Source organism: Microcaecilia unicolor, chromosome 5, assembly GCF_901765095.1.
Source record: "Microcaecilia unicolor chromosome 5, aMicUni1.1, whole genome shotgun sequence".
NCBI classification, from domain to species: Eukaryota; Metazoa; Chordata; class Amphibia; order Gymnophiona; family Siphonopidae; genus Microcaecilia; species Microcaecilia unicolor.
In genome coordinates this window covers 23,518,798-23,533,672 of record NC_044035.1, presented here as the reverse complement: position 1 = coordinate 23,533,672, position 14,875 = coordinate 23,518,798, and the positions used below count along the sequence as shown (strand labels likewise).

The window sequence follows — 14,875 nt, the reverse complement described above, 5'->3', positions numbered from 1 at the left end:
TGGAATCCCTCTCCCTTTAGACTATTTTTTTGTATCAGTAGATGTTTATTAAATGTTTACATAAAAAAAGAACTTCAAGAAGAGCAGTTACACAAGAAAAAAAAATGATCCCTCCCTCCCCCAACAACCCCTAAAACTCCACAGCACAAATTAGCACCACATTTCATTTATTGACATTTATATCCAACATTATCCCAAGTAAGTTTGAGTTCAGTGTGGCTTACTTACATTCATTAAAATAACAATATAACAATTATTTTATTATTTGTTACATTTGTATCCCACATTTTCCCACCTATTTGCAGGCTCAGTGTGGCTTACATAGTACCGTAACGGCGTTTGCCAGTTCCGGTATGAACAAATACAAGGTGATATTGTGGTAGAGTAGGTTCATGTATGGTAGATTCATTGGGGGAACTTAGAGAGAACAGGGGGGTTAGGGTATGTCCATTACAGTCTTTAGTTTTGTTGTGTTGTAGGTACCCAGGTTTTTATGTTGGGTTGGTGGGGTATGCCTTTCGGAACAGGTTTGTTTTTAGTTCTTTTCGGAAATTTAGGTGGTCGAGCGTAGTTTTTATTACTTTTGGCAGTGCGTTCCATAGCTGTGCACTTAAATAGGAAAAGCTGGAAGCAAAAGTTGATTTGTATTTGAGTCCTTTGCTGCTTGGGTTGGAGATTTAGGTATGATCGTGCTGATCTTGTGATGTTTCTGGTTGGCAGGTCTATGAGGTCTATCATGTATCCCTGGGACTTTGTCGTAAATAATTTTATGAACTATTGTGCAGATTTTGAAAGTAATACGTTCTTTGATTGGGAGCCAGTGCAGTTTTTCTCGGAGGGGTTTGGCGCTTTCAAACCGTGTTTTTCCAAATATAAGCCTGGCTGCTGTATTTTGGGCGGCCTGAAGTTTCTTTATGATTTGTTCTTTGCATCCCGCATAAATTCCATTGTAGTAGTCGGCGTGGCTTAGTACCACTGATTGTATCAGGTTACAAAATATTTCCCTCGGGAAGAATGGTTTCACGCGTTTGAGTTTCCACATTGAGTAAAACATTTTCTTTATGGTGGATTTCACTTGGTTCTCTAGTGTGAGGTACCGGTCGATTGTTACTCCAAGAATTTTCAGGCTTTCTGAGATAGGAAGGGTGTAACCTGGGGTGTTAATGTTTGTGGGTTTGTATGTATTGTATTGGGATGAGATGGTGAGACAGTGTGTTTTTTCTGTGTTGAGCTTTAGTTGGAATGCATTTGCCCATTAATCCATGATGTTTAAGCTGAGCTTGATTTCGTTGGTTATTTCTGGCAGATCGTGTTTGTAGGGGATGTATATTGTAACGTCAGCGTAGATGAATGGGTTAAGGCCTTGGACGGATAAGGCCTTGGCTAGTGGGGTCATCATGAGGTTGAAAAGGATAAGCGACAATGGTGATCCCTGAGGTACTCCGAAGTCTGGTTTCCAAGGTGATGATAAGTTAGTACTTGATTTCACTTGGTATGTTCTGGTGGTTAGGAAACCCTTGATCCATTTGAGAGTGTTTCCACCGATTCCGAAGTAATCTAGGAGTCTTAGTAGTATGTTATGATTGATCATGTCGAACACACTGGACATGTCAAATTGGAGGAAAAGTATGCTTTTACCTTGCTATTTCCTGCTTGAATTTGGTTAGGAGAATAAGTAGTACTGTTTCGGTACTGTGTAGGGGGCGAAATCCTGATTGTGAATCGTGTAGTATTGTGAATTTATTTATGTAGTCGTCAAATTGTTTGATTACCAAGCCTTCCATTAGTTTGACTGCCAATGGGATAGATGCTACTGGGCGGTAGTTGGTGATGTCATTTGTTTTCTTCTTGGTGTCTTTCGGTATTGGGGTGAGTAGGATTGTGCCTTTTTCTTTAAGGAAGATACCTTGTTGAAGCATGAAGTTTAAATGGGATGTGAGGTCTGTCATGAAGCGGTGGGGAGCGGATTTTATTAGGTAGCTGGGGCAGGTGTCCAATTGACAGTGGCTGTTGGAGTACCTTTTGATCGCCTGGGTAACTGTATCGGTGGTGAGGAGAATGAAATTTGACCAAATTCGGTCCGCTGGGTATTCACCAGGGGTTGGGTCTAGACCATTGATGAAGTTTTCAATGTCTGTGTTGTCCTGAGGTATATAGTTTTGCATAGGTTTGCAATTTTTTCGTTGAAGTATTTAGCAAGGTTGTCTGTAGATGGGATGTCAGTGTTGGTTGTTAGTGGCCAAGTAAAAGAAAGCAGAGGAACGAGTGGACTCATAGTGGGCCAATTTGCCCATTTCAGAAGAACTGTAATATCTGCCTCACTCATACTGGAAGAAAGAGAATGCCCCTTTTTCATCCCATTTCCCACCCTTTTCAACAAATCTCCTGCCTCACCAACAAATAGTGTTTAAAATTTGGCTGAGAATCCATCTTACCCAGGAGCCTTCCTTCTTTGAAGAGTTTTCACCACCCACTCAATTTCTGAAAGAGATATAGGTTGATCTAAAGCATCCCACTCTTCTGATGACAGGCAGGGCAATGTGATTCAGTCCAAAGAAACATGCTCTAATTCTCTTGACTCTTCTCTACAATAGAACGTTTTGTAGAAATGTAAAAATTTATCTCTAATTTCCCCATCCATGTAATATAAAATATTAGCATCCCCTTTAATGTTTTTGTATGGTTTGAGCTACTCTCTTCTCCTGAAGATGCCTAGCTAACATAGTGCCAGACTTATTTCCGAATTCAAAGAATCAATGCTTAAGCATTTTACACCAGAAGTCAACTTGTTTAATCTGCAAGTGGCCCATCTCATGCCTGACTTGAATAAGATCCCGAAGAAGAGCAGGCGTGGAGTGCACCTTATGTTGGCGTTCCAAAAAGACCAACCGTTCCATCAATCATAGAGCTAATTTTTTCTGACACCCCCCCCCCCACACGCACACTTAATTGACTTCTGACTATAGCTTTTAGTGCATTCTGCAACATTGCATCTGAATAACCTCTTTAATATCATCACAAACTTGATGGTCGTCCAACAAATTTTCATTAAGCCTCCAAAACCTCTCCCCTAATTCATCCCACGTTGGATCATGATCTGAAATCTGAATAATGCCAATCTGAAGCATCTTGCACCTGGCCCCGCAAGCTTCATTGACACCAAATAAGATCCAGTCTAGTATGTGTCTCAAGGGTGGGAATAAAATGTATAATTTCTCTGGGAGGGGTGATAGAAAACATCCAAAAGTTCTAAACTTTTAATCAAAATCATCAGAGATTTTCTGAGTGACCTGATATAACCTGCTCCTCTCTTGAAATGGTCCAAAATTGGATCAGAAACAATATTAAAATCCCCCCCCCCCCCCCCCCCCAAAATAGATGCTCCTCAGACAAATTGCAGTAAGGGGTGTATAAGGCTATGAAAAAAACACACCCTGCTGTGTATTAGGAGCATTTGGTATTAGGAGTATAAATATTTATAAATCATGACTTCTTTCCCAAATAAAAGGCCCCTCACTGCAAAACACCTCCCCGAAGGATCTTTATAAATCACACTTAACACAAAGTGATACCAAGAATAGACGAGAATAACCACCCCTCCAGACTGCTCCCCTCCCACTTGCCTATGTGTTGTGGTTACAGCATAATGTCTATGATGCAAAAGATGTTGGTCCTGAGCATGCAAGTGCGTCTCTTGTAGTAAAACAATATCCCACCTCAGTTTTTTAAGCTTCAAAATCAGTACTCCTTTTACCTGGATCATTCAGCCTCTTAACATTCCCAGTACTCACCTGTATGGCCATCCTACTAGTTATCCTACCCCATACCTCCACCCCTGCCTATTAACTGACACGCTAGAGCCTCCTGCCCAGCCAGCCCACTCTATGGGCCAGCCACCCACCACCAAGGGTCAGGTGCAAACTAGTCACCTCCTACTAATCCCCCTTCTCACACAAAGACGAACAAAGATTCCTTGGCATCTGCAGCAGATGAATCCAGAGACTTGTGAGTTATGATCATCTACTAGCAGGTGGAGATAGAGAGCACTGAACTTAACTCTGTCTTACAAGACAGAGTTCCTTGGTCAGTATATCTCTATCTCCAGCAAGTGGTGCACCGACTCTGACAAGCTCCTCGTATCATCTACCACAGCTCCTTTTCTGGGTTTCTTGGTCTAGTTGAGCTTGGGGGTGTCTTGGTTGAGCAGTGCCAACTGTAGGGAGGTATACTTGTTGGTGTCAGGTCCCTCCCTCACCCTTGTTCCCCTATCCAGCCACTGTGTTATTCTCCTTCCTCACAGGTTTAAAAGAAAATTCATCCAAAAAAGGTAAAGGGAAATTGATATACCGCCTTTCTGAGGTTTTTGCAACTACATTCAAAGCGGTTTACATATATTCAGGTACTTATTTTGTACCAGGGGCAATGGAGGGTTAAGTGACTTGCCCAGAGTCACAAGGAGCTGCAGTGGGAATTGAACTCGGTTCCCCAGGATCAAAGTCCACTGCACTAACCACTAGGCTACTCCTCCACTCCAGAGGCACTAAGTGCAGATTTTCTGCTCAGTGGCATCATTTTGTGGTGATCCTTACGGTACTCCTCAGTCTGGTTTCCATGGTGACGATATGTTTGTTTTTTTATTTCACTTGATATGTTCTTGTGGTTAGAAAACTGAGACGTTTCTTCCTGTTCACTTATCGCTGTTGATTTTAGGCCCTACATAGTCCTGCCCAAAACATGGCCCCCTTTGTTGTTTGGACGTGTTACAGTGTTGGACGTCTCTTTTCAGTGTTTGCAAAATTGGGATTTGAATGTTTCAAGTACATGGATAGCCATTTGAGTATTCTGAGACATATGCTTTGAAAATAAGCGTCTATGTCATATAGAAATGTGAAAGAGAAAAATGTAGGCAGATAAAGACTGTTTTTATCACCACCATTTCCACCGGGAGGCCGTTTCATGAATTCACCACCCTTTCCATGAAGAAGTATTTCCTCAGGTTACTTCTGAGTCTGTCCCTTTTCACCTTCATTTCAATTGAAAGAGTCTCGCCTCCTGTGCATTTATGTTGCATAGGTATTTAAATGTCTCTATCATATCTCCCCTCTCCCACCTTTCTCCCAAAGAATTTATTTTTATTTATTTATTTATTTTTAGTTATATTTGTACCCCGCGCTTTCCCACTCATGGCAGGCTCAATGCGGCTTACATATACAGGTACTTATTTGTACCTGGGGCAATGGAGGGTTAAGTGACTTGCCCAGAGTCACAAGGAGCTGTGCCTGAAGTGGGAATCGAACTCAGTTCCCCAAGACCAGAGTCCACCACCCTAACCACTAGGCCACTCCTCCACTCAATACATATTGAGGTCTTTAAGTCTGTCCCCATACGCTTTGTGATGAAGACCACTCATTTAGTAGCCTCCCTCTGGACCCAACTCTATCCTGTTTATATCTTTTTAAAGGTGCGGTCTCCAGAATTGTACACTATATTCTAAATGAGGTCTCACCAGGGTCTTATGCAGGGGCATTATCACCTCCTTTTTACTACTGGCCATTCCTTTCCCTATGCACCCAAGAATCCTTTTATCTTTCACTGTTGCCTTTTCTCCCTGTTTGGCCACCTTAAGATCATCACATACGATCACACCCAAGTCTCGCTCGTCTTTCATGCACAAAAGTTCTTTGCCCCTAAACTGTACCATCCCCTTACTTTCAGGCTGTCATTTCTGTGCTCATTTTACATCATATGAATATCCTTCATAGATCGATCTATCTTTTTTTTTTTAAATAAACATAATGCTGAAGGCTGTAAGCCTAAAAATTGTTATCAAAATGCAAAGTAAAAATAATAGGGTGGTGGACTTTGGTCCTGGGGAACTGAGGAACTGAGTTCGATTCCCGGCACAGGCAGCTCCTTGTGACTCTGGGCAAGTCACTTAACCCTCCATTGCCTGCCGCATTGAGCCTGCCATGAGTGGGAAAGCACGGGGTACAAATGTAACAAAAATAAAATAAAAATAAATAACCACCATGTTATAAAAATAATAAATATAATGTCACCCACCAGTACAAAAAAATATTTTAATAAAAAATATCTGAATATCTAATAAATATGTGGTTGGTGGATCAGGAATCATTGAAACATTGAACTTATTTGCAGCAGACACTGTTCATGGTTCTACAGAGCTCTGTTTTAGCATTTCCTTCCTCAGGAACCGCTGTCTATAAGATTACCAGATTCCAAACTCATATCAATGTCATACAGCCTCTGAATAAGATGGCTGTTTCTTATTTACATACTCCAGTAAAGATTCTCTAGGGTACGCAATGCCCATTTCTAGCCCATTTCACTAGGGAAATTGTATATCGCTTAGCATAAAATTTATCTTTCAGCTTGTCAGAAGAAGTAACCTAATCTGTAGTGGAATCACATATACATCTATAGCGCAAAAATTGAGCAAAAGGAAGACCGTTCTTAGAATGGCCCAGACGTATACTAGAATAGTGCAAAAATGTGTTGTGATTGGTGGGCTTTGAATAAATAGTAGTAGCTGTACCTGAACATCCAAAAAGGTAAGTTGAGTAGCAGGGGTAAGTACAATCAAAGTTAATTATTGCATGTCAAATATTTAAATATTCAAAAAAACTGCAAAAACTCACACTCAACATAGCTGCAAACAAGAAAAATATCAATTTATCTATTAGCATTGTACCTGATCAAAAAATGAAGAAGGATAAACCCATTTCTCTTCAAAGTATTCAATGAAGAGATTGGCAATAGATGGGGCAAATGTTGTCCTTACATCAATGCCAGAGATCTGCTGAAAAAATACCTTCAAACAAAGAATAAATATATAGCAATCAGAGTCAAATTGATCAAAAAGTATGTCAGTACTAGATGTGAGTGAGGAGTGTGTATCAGTACTTCTGCCAAAACCACCAATGCTTCTTCCTGGGGGATAACTGTATACAAAATCTTACATTCCAAGAAACCAGCAAAATTGTTTATCTAAAGGGTCCTTTTACTAAAGCTTAGCGCATGATAGTGAAATTATCATGTTCTAAATGCTATACATTTTATTTTATACCTATGGGCAGTGTGGCATTTAGCACACACTAATGCCCTGTTAGCACATGCTAAGCTTTAGTTAAAGGGCCCCAAAGTTCCTCAGTGCCTGAAGAAATCTTTAAAAATGTGTCTTGTCTTTGATCTAGGAACCAATTGTTTATCACCAATGGCTGAAGGAATTGATCCACATATTGACATACTCTTTCTACAATGAATCTTATTCTGAGTCTATTGGCTATCCTGGCGGATTCTCCAAACTTTTATGCAGTTTAGGCAAAATGTAAAAATTGGAACCTTATAAAATTGGTAGTTCAAAAACTTGTCTGTCCTCAGATGTATTAAGGGCTATTTTCTTGGCAATCTCTTCTGAAGGGTCTTCATCCAGTAATAAATACACCTGCATGTCAGATTACTGGTGGCACACCTCTCTTTATTCAAGAACACAATTGTGGCACCCTTATCAGGCTGAAGAAGAATCAAAATCGAGCAGTCTCTCTTTAATGATTGAAGCTTTAATTCCTTGTCATCAAGCAGATGAAGCCATTACGTATGGGTTGTGTCCATCAACCAGCAGGGGGAGATAGAGAGCACTCAGTTTTTCACAGTGCCTCATGGCCAACTAGCTCCACTTCCTCTTCAGTATTCTCTATCTCCCCAAGCAGGGTGGCTGCAGCTTCTTCGAGATCCATCAAAAATCTGCCTGGGGGTGGCTCCTGGCTTGCCAGTTGTTAGCCGGGGTGTTAGAGGCTATAGCAGCTTCACTTTGAAGGCACATAGGTCAGCCCTTTCCCTGCCTTACCCATGCCCCCGTGAATGTGGACATATTAGCTTGCTTTTCCCTGTCCTTTCCCACTCAGTGGAATAGGCACATTGGTTCGCCTTTCCCTGCCTTTCCCACTTATCAGAGCCTCCGGAGTGCTTTTATTTACCTCTTTTGCCTCTGCTTTCCTCACAGCGTTAAAATAAATAAATAAATAATTAAAGTCGCGTCACGCTTTAGCGCAGCGATCTTGGAAAAGAGGTTTTTTTCTTGAGATTCTTCTGCAGGACCGGAGCTGTGATACTCGGTCTAGTGAGGTAAGGATGCCCCGGTGAGAGAAGTGTTTGTGGAGTCCCAATGCAGTTCTGCTGCCAAACGGGCAGCGGTAGAGGAGACTTTGCACAGTCTGTGCCAGATAGGGACTGTGACCCTGGTGCCTCCCGCCGAACAAGGTCTAGGCCGCTACTCCATTTACTTTGTGTTGCCTCAAAAAGGCGGGTCTTTTTGCCCGATCCTGGACTTAAAAGAGTTAAACAAGTCCTTAAGAGTGCGGCATTTTCACATGGAAACCCTGCGCTCCATCATTGCGGCGGTACAGCCAGGAGAGTTTCTCACGTCTCTGGACCTGAAAGAAGCTTACTTGCACATACCAATTTGGCCCCCGCACCAGAAGTTTCTGCGGTTTGCGGTGTTGGGAAAACATTTCCAGTTTCGGGCCTTGCCTTTTGGCCTCGCCACAGCTCCCCGAACCTTCTCCAAGGTAATGGTGGTAGTAGCTGCCTTTCTCAGGCGCGAGGGTATCCGGGTTCACCCGTACCTAGACGACTGGCTCATCAGAGCAGATTCAGAAAAAGAGAGTCATCTAGCTACAGCCAGAGTGGTTTCAGTCCTTCAATCTCTGGGCTGGGTCGTCAATATGGCCAAAAGTTACCTGACCCCCTCGCAATCTCTAGAATATTTGGGGGCCAGGTTCGACACAGCCTCGGGCTATGTGTTTCTTCCCGAGCAAATCAGGTCCGTCTGCCCCTTAGGATGCCCCGCCCGCGAGCTTGGGACATTGTCCAGCTGTTGGGATCGATGACGGCCACCTTGGAAGTGGTGCCATGGGCAAGAGCGCACCTGAGTCCTCTACAGTATTCTCTACTTCAACGATGGTCTCCAGTATGTGAGGATTATCAGTGCAGACTTTCTTGGCTCCCTGCGGCCCGCCTCAGTATGGAGTGGTGGCTCTCGGACAGCATGTTGCGGCGGGGAATGGTGCTGGCGCTCCCCGATTGGTGCCTAATGGTGACAGATGCCAGCCTGAAGGGCTGGGGCGCACATTGCCAGGGGAAGCTTGCCCAGGGTCTGTGGACGGCCGACGAGTCGGAGTGGTCTATCAACCGCCTGGAGTTGAAAGCGGTGTTTCTGGCTCTTCTGGCCTTTCAAGTGACCCTGGAAGGATTGGCTGTCCGAGTGATGTTGGACAACACGAAAGCAGTGGCCTATATAAATCGACAAGGCGGCACTCAGTGCAGAACTCTAGCCGCGTAGGCCGAGCAAATTTGCCACTGGGCCGAGCTGCATCTACAGTCCCTGTCAGCAGCTCACATTGCAGGTCAGAGCAACATGCAAGCCGACTATCTCAGCAGGCATCAGATCGATCCAGCGGAGTGGGAACTAGCAGACGATGTATTCCTGCAGATATGTACCAAATGGGGCAAGCCAGTGATGGATCTTATGGCGACCAGTTTCAATGCCAAAGTCCCGTGATTCTTCAGCAGACGGGAGGGATCCTTGCTCTGCCGGGTTGGATGCCTTGGCTCAACCCTGGCCCCTGGGCTTGCTGTATGTCTTCCCTCCGTGGCCATTGATAGGGCGAGTGCTCCTGCGGATTCGGCTGCATCCAGGGGAAGTGGTGCTCATCGCCCCGGATTGGCCCAGGAGACCTTGGTATGCGGACCTCCGACAGATGTTGTTGGAGGCTCCCTTTCCGTTACCTCTGGTTCCGCACCTGTTGTCACAGGGGCCGGTAACCATGGAGGACGCCTGCTGCTTTGGTCTTACGGCATGGCTCTTGAGAGGGCGCAATTGAGAGACAAGGGCTATTCCAACAAGGTCATCTCCACTCTCCTTCAGGCCCGCAAGTGTTCCACTTCCGTTGCCTATGCTCGGATTTGGCGCCAGTTTGAGGCATGGTGTGCTGCTAAAGTGATTACACCCATTCGGGCTTCTGTCTCGCCGATTCTTGACTTTTTACTACTACTACTACTACTTAACATTTCTAGAGCGCTACTAGGGTTACGTAGCGCTGTACAGATTAACAAAGAAGGACAGTCCCTGCTCGAAGGAGCTTACAATCTAAAGGATGAAATGTCAAGTTGGGGCAGTCAAGATTTCCTGAATAGAGGTGTAGTGGTTAGGTGCCGAAGGCAACATTGAAGAGGTGGGCTTTGAGCAAGGCTTTGAAGATGGGCAGGGAGGGGGCCTGGCGTATGGGCTCAAGGAGTTTATTCCAAGCATGGGGTGAGGCGAGGCAGAAAGGGCGGAGCCTGGAGTTGGCGGTGGTGGAGAAGGGTACTGAGAGGAGGGATTTGTCTTGAGAGTGAAGGTTACGGGTAGGAACATAAGGGGAGATGAGGGTAGAGAGGTAAGGAGGGGCTGCAGATCGAGTGCATTTGTAGGTTAGTAGGAGAAGCTTGAACTGTATGCGGTACCTGATCGGAAGCCAGGATGGTTTACAAAAAGGCTTGGCTTATAATTCCCTGCATATTCAAGTTGCAGCCTTAGCATGTTTCGGGGAAAGGTGGCTGGCCTATCCCTGTCTGCTTATCCGGACGTGGCACGGTTTCTTAGTTGGGTGCTTCGGCTCCGTCCTCCCGTGCGGGTTCCATGTCTGGCCTGGAGCCTGCGGTTAGTTTTAAAGGACCTTCAATGTTCGCCCTTTTAGCCGCTTAGGCGAGCTTCGGAGAAGGATATGACCCTAAAGGCGGTCTTTTTGGTGGCCATTACTTTGGCGAGACGGGTGTCTGAGCTTCAGGCGCTGTCCTGTCGAGACCAATTTCTGCATTTGCACCTTCTAGATGTGCGAAGGGCTCTGTTGCAGTATCTGCGCATGTCAAATGCTTTCAGGACCTCTGATCACCTTTTTTTGTTGTTGTCAGGTCCTCGCAGAGGGTCTCCAGCGTCTAAAGCTACTCTGGCTTGTTGGCTCAAGAAGCTATTTTTGTCAGCATATCTGCTGTCTGGCCGGCCTCCGCCTGAAGCCTTTAAGGCACGTTCCACAAGAGCGATTTCCTCTTCTTGGGCTGGAACTGGAGCACTCTCTCTTCAAGACATATGTAGTGCAGCGACATGGGCTTCTAAGCTCTCATTTGCCCGACATTACAGGCTGGATGTGGCTGCCAGGAGGGATGTGCATTTTGGAGCACAAGTGCTGGCACGTGGTGTGGCCTGTTCCCACCCTATCTAGGGATTGCTTTGATACATCCCATTCGTAATGGATTCATCTGCTTGATGACAAGGAAGGGAAAATTTGGTTCTTACCTTGGTAATTTTCTTTCCTTTAGTCATAGCAGATGAATCCATGAGCCCGCCCTGATTGATTGATTGATTGATTGATGCTGTTTTGGGTTCAGTTTTTCCTGTAGATATGTTCCCTCATTGGGAGAAGTTGGAAAACAGTCTTCAGGATTTCTGTTCTGTTACAGGAGGTTGAGTTTGTACCTCCTTTGAATTACTGCTCCTGTTCTGGGGCGTTTGTTCGCTGTGAGGAAAGTTCATGTTATTCTACTTTGCGGTGTAACACTGCTTTGGAAGCGTCAATTACTGAGAGGCAGATGGAGCTAGCTGGCCAAGAGGCACTATGGTTTTTCAGTGCACTCTATCTCCCCCTGCTGGTAGGTGAACACAACCCATTCGTAATGGATTCATCTGCTATGACTAAAGGAAAGAAAATTGCCAAGGTAAGAGCCTAATTTTCCCACTTGGGGACTTGTGGTGCTTGAGTGAGGAATGAATAGAGGCATATGTGCAGCTCACATACCAAATGTTGATGAAAGATCCTAAAGCATTGATTCCAAAAGCTTGTCCTGGCAATCGTACAGCCAGTTGGGTTTTTAGGATAGTCACTATGAATAGGCATAATCTATGTTTACAAGTACTGGTCTACAATGTATGCGAACATATCCCATGCTGGTTTTCTGTGGATATCCTGAAAATCTGATTAGCTGTGGGATCACAAGACAGTTTTGGAACCCAGTGGTTTAAAGTGTAGTTTATCTGTCTGTCACGCATGAACTTTACCACAACCTCACTCTATATTTGTTCATACCGATATTGGTGATCGCCTCTACGGTACTATGTAAGCCACATTGAGCCTGCAAATAGGTGGGAAAATGTGGGATACAAGTGTAACAAATAAATAAATTATGATCACCTTATCTGCCCATCACCTCCTCTTCTTGGTAATCGTGAGCGATGTCTCTTAAACTGCGGGACATATTCAGTGCACGACCACTAGTGCTATTGTATTTCACTGCTGTATTTTGTTTAGAATCTGTACCTCAGCTCTCTACATTTCATCTGTATCACATAGTATATGCAGATGGCGTCATTTTGTAAAACTTGTTTTACTACTACTACTACTACTTATCATTTCTAGAGCGCTACTAGGGTTACACAGCGCTGTACAGTTTAACAAAGAAGGACAGTCCCTGCTCAAAGGAGCTTACAATCTAAAGGACGAAATGTCAAGTTGGTGCAGTCTGGATTTCTTGAATAGTGGTATAGTGGTTAGGTGCCAAAGGCGACATTGAAGAGGTGGGCTTTGAGCAAGGATTTGAAGATGGGCAGGGAGGGGGCCTGGCGTATGGGCTCAGGGAGTTTATTCCAAGCATGGGGTAAGGCGAGGCAGAAAGGGCTTTAATAAAATTGTGTACTTGTAAAAAATAGACTTGCACACTGTGCGTACTTTTACATGATTTGTGCATAGGTGTTCCTAGGAGTGTAGTTTGCGTGGAACGGAGGAGAAGCTGTGATATACCCATGTATTTTGTAAACCCGAGCACATTTACACGTTTTATACCTATTTATTATTTCGTAGACATTTAAAAATGGTTTTGTATAAAAGATTTTAGACAAATCTTGAGTTGGTCTAATTAATGTTCTGTTGATAATTACTGTAAACAGCTTTAAGTCCAGGTTTTGGGCAAAAGTGGTATAGAAGTGTCAACATTAGATTAGATTTAGATTAGATTCTGAAGCAAATGAATTGTAATTTGCATGCTGTTGTGGCTGGATCTGTATTATTATATAATAAAGGCACATGGGTGTTTATGTTGTCTACTTTAAATGTACTTGATTGAGACAAATCTTTGGACTTTCTGCATAGGCAACATGCTATAAAAGTGCCCTCCACAATGTATGAGAGTGTTTTTGTGTAATATAGATAGATATATAGATAGATGTAGCAATGGTACTTTACAAATGCTAATTTTTATTTTTTTCATGTAACTTCTTCACCCCTTTCAGGTGAGTTGTGTAACCTCATAACGCTGGATGTGGCTCACAATCAGCTTGAACACCTTCCAAAAGAGATTGGAAATTGTACACAGATCACCAACCTAGACCTGCAGCACAATGAGCTTCTGGACCTCCCAGATACCATAGGTAATGAACCATTTTCTCCTGATTTAGACCATTAACTGTTGAGTAAAAGGGGGCTAAGAATATCTTAGAAAAGTATTACTGTCTCTGTTTGTTCCCTGGCACTGGAAGTGAAAGTTGCAATATATGCTGCGTTTGCACTGTGAAACTTGCATGACAAGCTTTTCTTGGCTTCACAGTCTCTTTTTAATACTAGCTGTGAATGCTCAGCATGTTCCACATTATCATGTTAATTTAACTGACTGCAAATGCACAGTCTGTCTCTTTAAATCCAAGGGGTCCAGCTGCGGAAGTAAACGTTCCACTGTTCACCTGCACTCTCTGTTTTTGATGAAGAAAGGGGATGGGATGGGTTTTGATATACCATCTTTCTGTGGTTACAATCAAATGTTTTATACAGGTACAATTTTATACACAGGTACTATTTTTTGTACCTGGGGCAGTGGAAGGTTAAGTGACTTGCCCAAAGGATCTACAGTGGGAGTCGAACCACCTGGTTCTCAAGTCTGCTGCACAAACCATTAAGCCACTCCAGAGAGTACTGTGAAATGGATCTAGTCCATTTCTATTCGAACATAAGAATAGCCATACTGGGTCAGACCAATGGTCCATCTAGCCCAGTATCCTGTTTTCTAGCAGTGGCCAATTCAGGTTACAAGTCCCTTGTAGAAACCCAGATAGCAGCAAGATTTCATTCTACCAATCCTATGTCTGTCTCAATAGTAGACTCTGGACTTTTCCTTCGTGAACTTGTACAAACCTTTTTAAAACTCAGATATGCTAACCACTGTTACCACATCCTCTAGCAATGAGTTCCAAACCTTAACTATTCGTTGAGTGAAAAAATATTTCCTTATTTTTTAAAAAAATTATTTTCATGTAATTTCATCGAGTGTCCCTTAGTCTTTGTACTTTTTGAAAGAGTAAAAAAGCCGATTCACTTCTACTCGTCCTACACTACTCAGGATTTTGTAAACCTCAATCGTTTCTCCCCTCAGCCGTCTCTTTCCCAAGCTGAAGAACCCATATCCTCTCTATCCTTTCTTCATATGAGAGGAGTTCCATCCCCTTTATCATTTTGGTCACTCTTCTTTGAACCTTTTCTAGTTCTGCTATATCTTTTTTGAGATATGGCAAGCAGAACTGAATGCAGTACTCAAACTGAGATCGTATCATGGAGCGATACAAAGTCATTATAATTTTCTTGGTCTTATTTATTTATTTACTTACAGCATTTATATCCCACATTTTCCCACCCACGGGCAGGCCCAATATGGCTTACAGTAATTTACAAAAGCATACATCAAATCTTCAACAAACAGTCAACGGCATTGTAGAGAAAGGGACAAGTGAGTAATAGCAGAGGTGGGAAAATATGGCTAGAAAATAGAATTCAGTAGG

The 14,875-nt window shown here is 43.4% G+C and overlaps 1 protein-coding gene across 1 annotated transcript in view; it reads left to right on the top strand.

Annotated features, from left to right (window-relative positions):
• The window catches only part of LOC115471047, a 248,630-nt gene that overhangs the window by 184,091 nt on the left and 49,664 nt on the right, over positions 1 to 14,875 (top strand). The window contains exon 12 of the mRNA XM_030204716.1: positions 13,340 to 13,477. Within this exon, the coding sequence (XP_030060576.1) occupies positions 13,340 to 13,477 (138 nt within the window). The remainder of the gene's footprint in view (positions 1 to 13,339; positions 13,478 to 14,875) is intronic.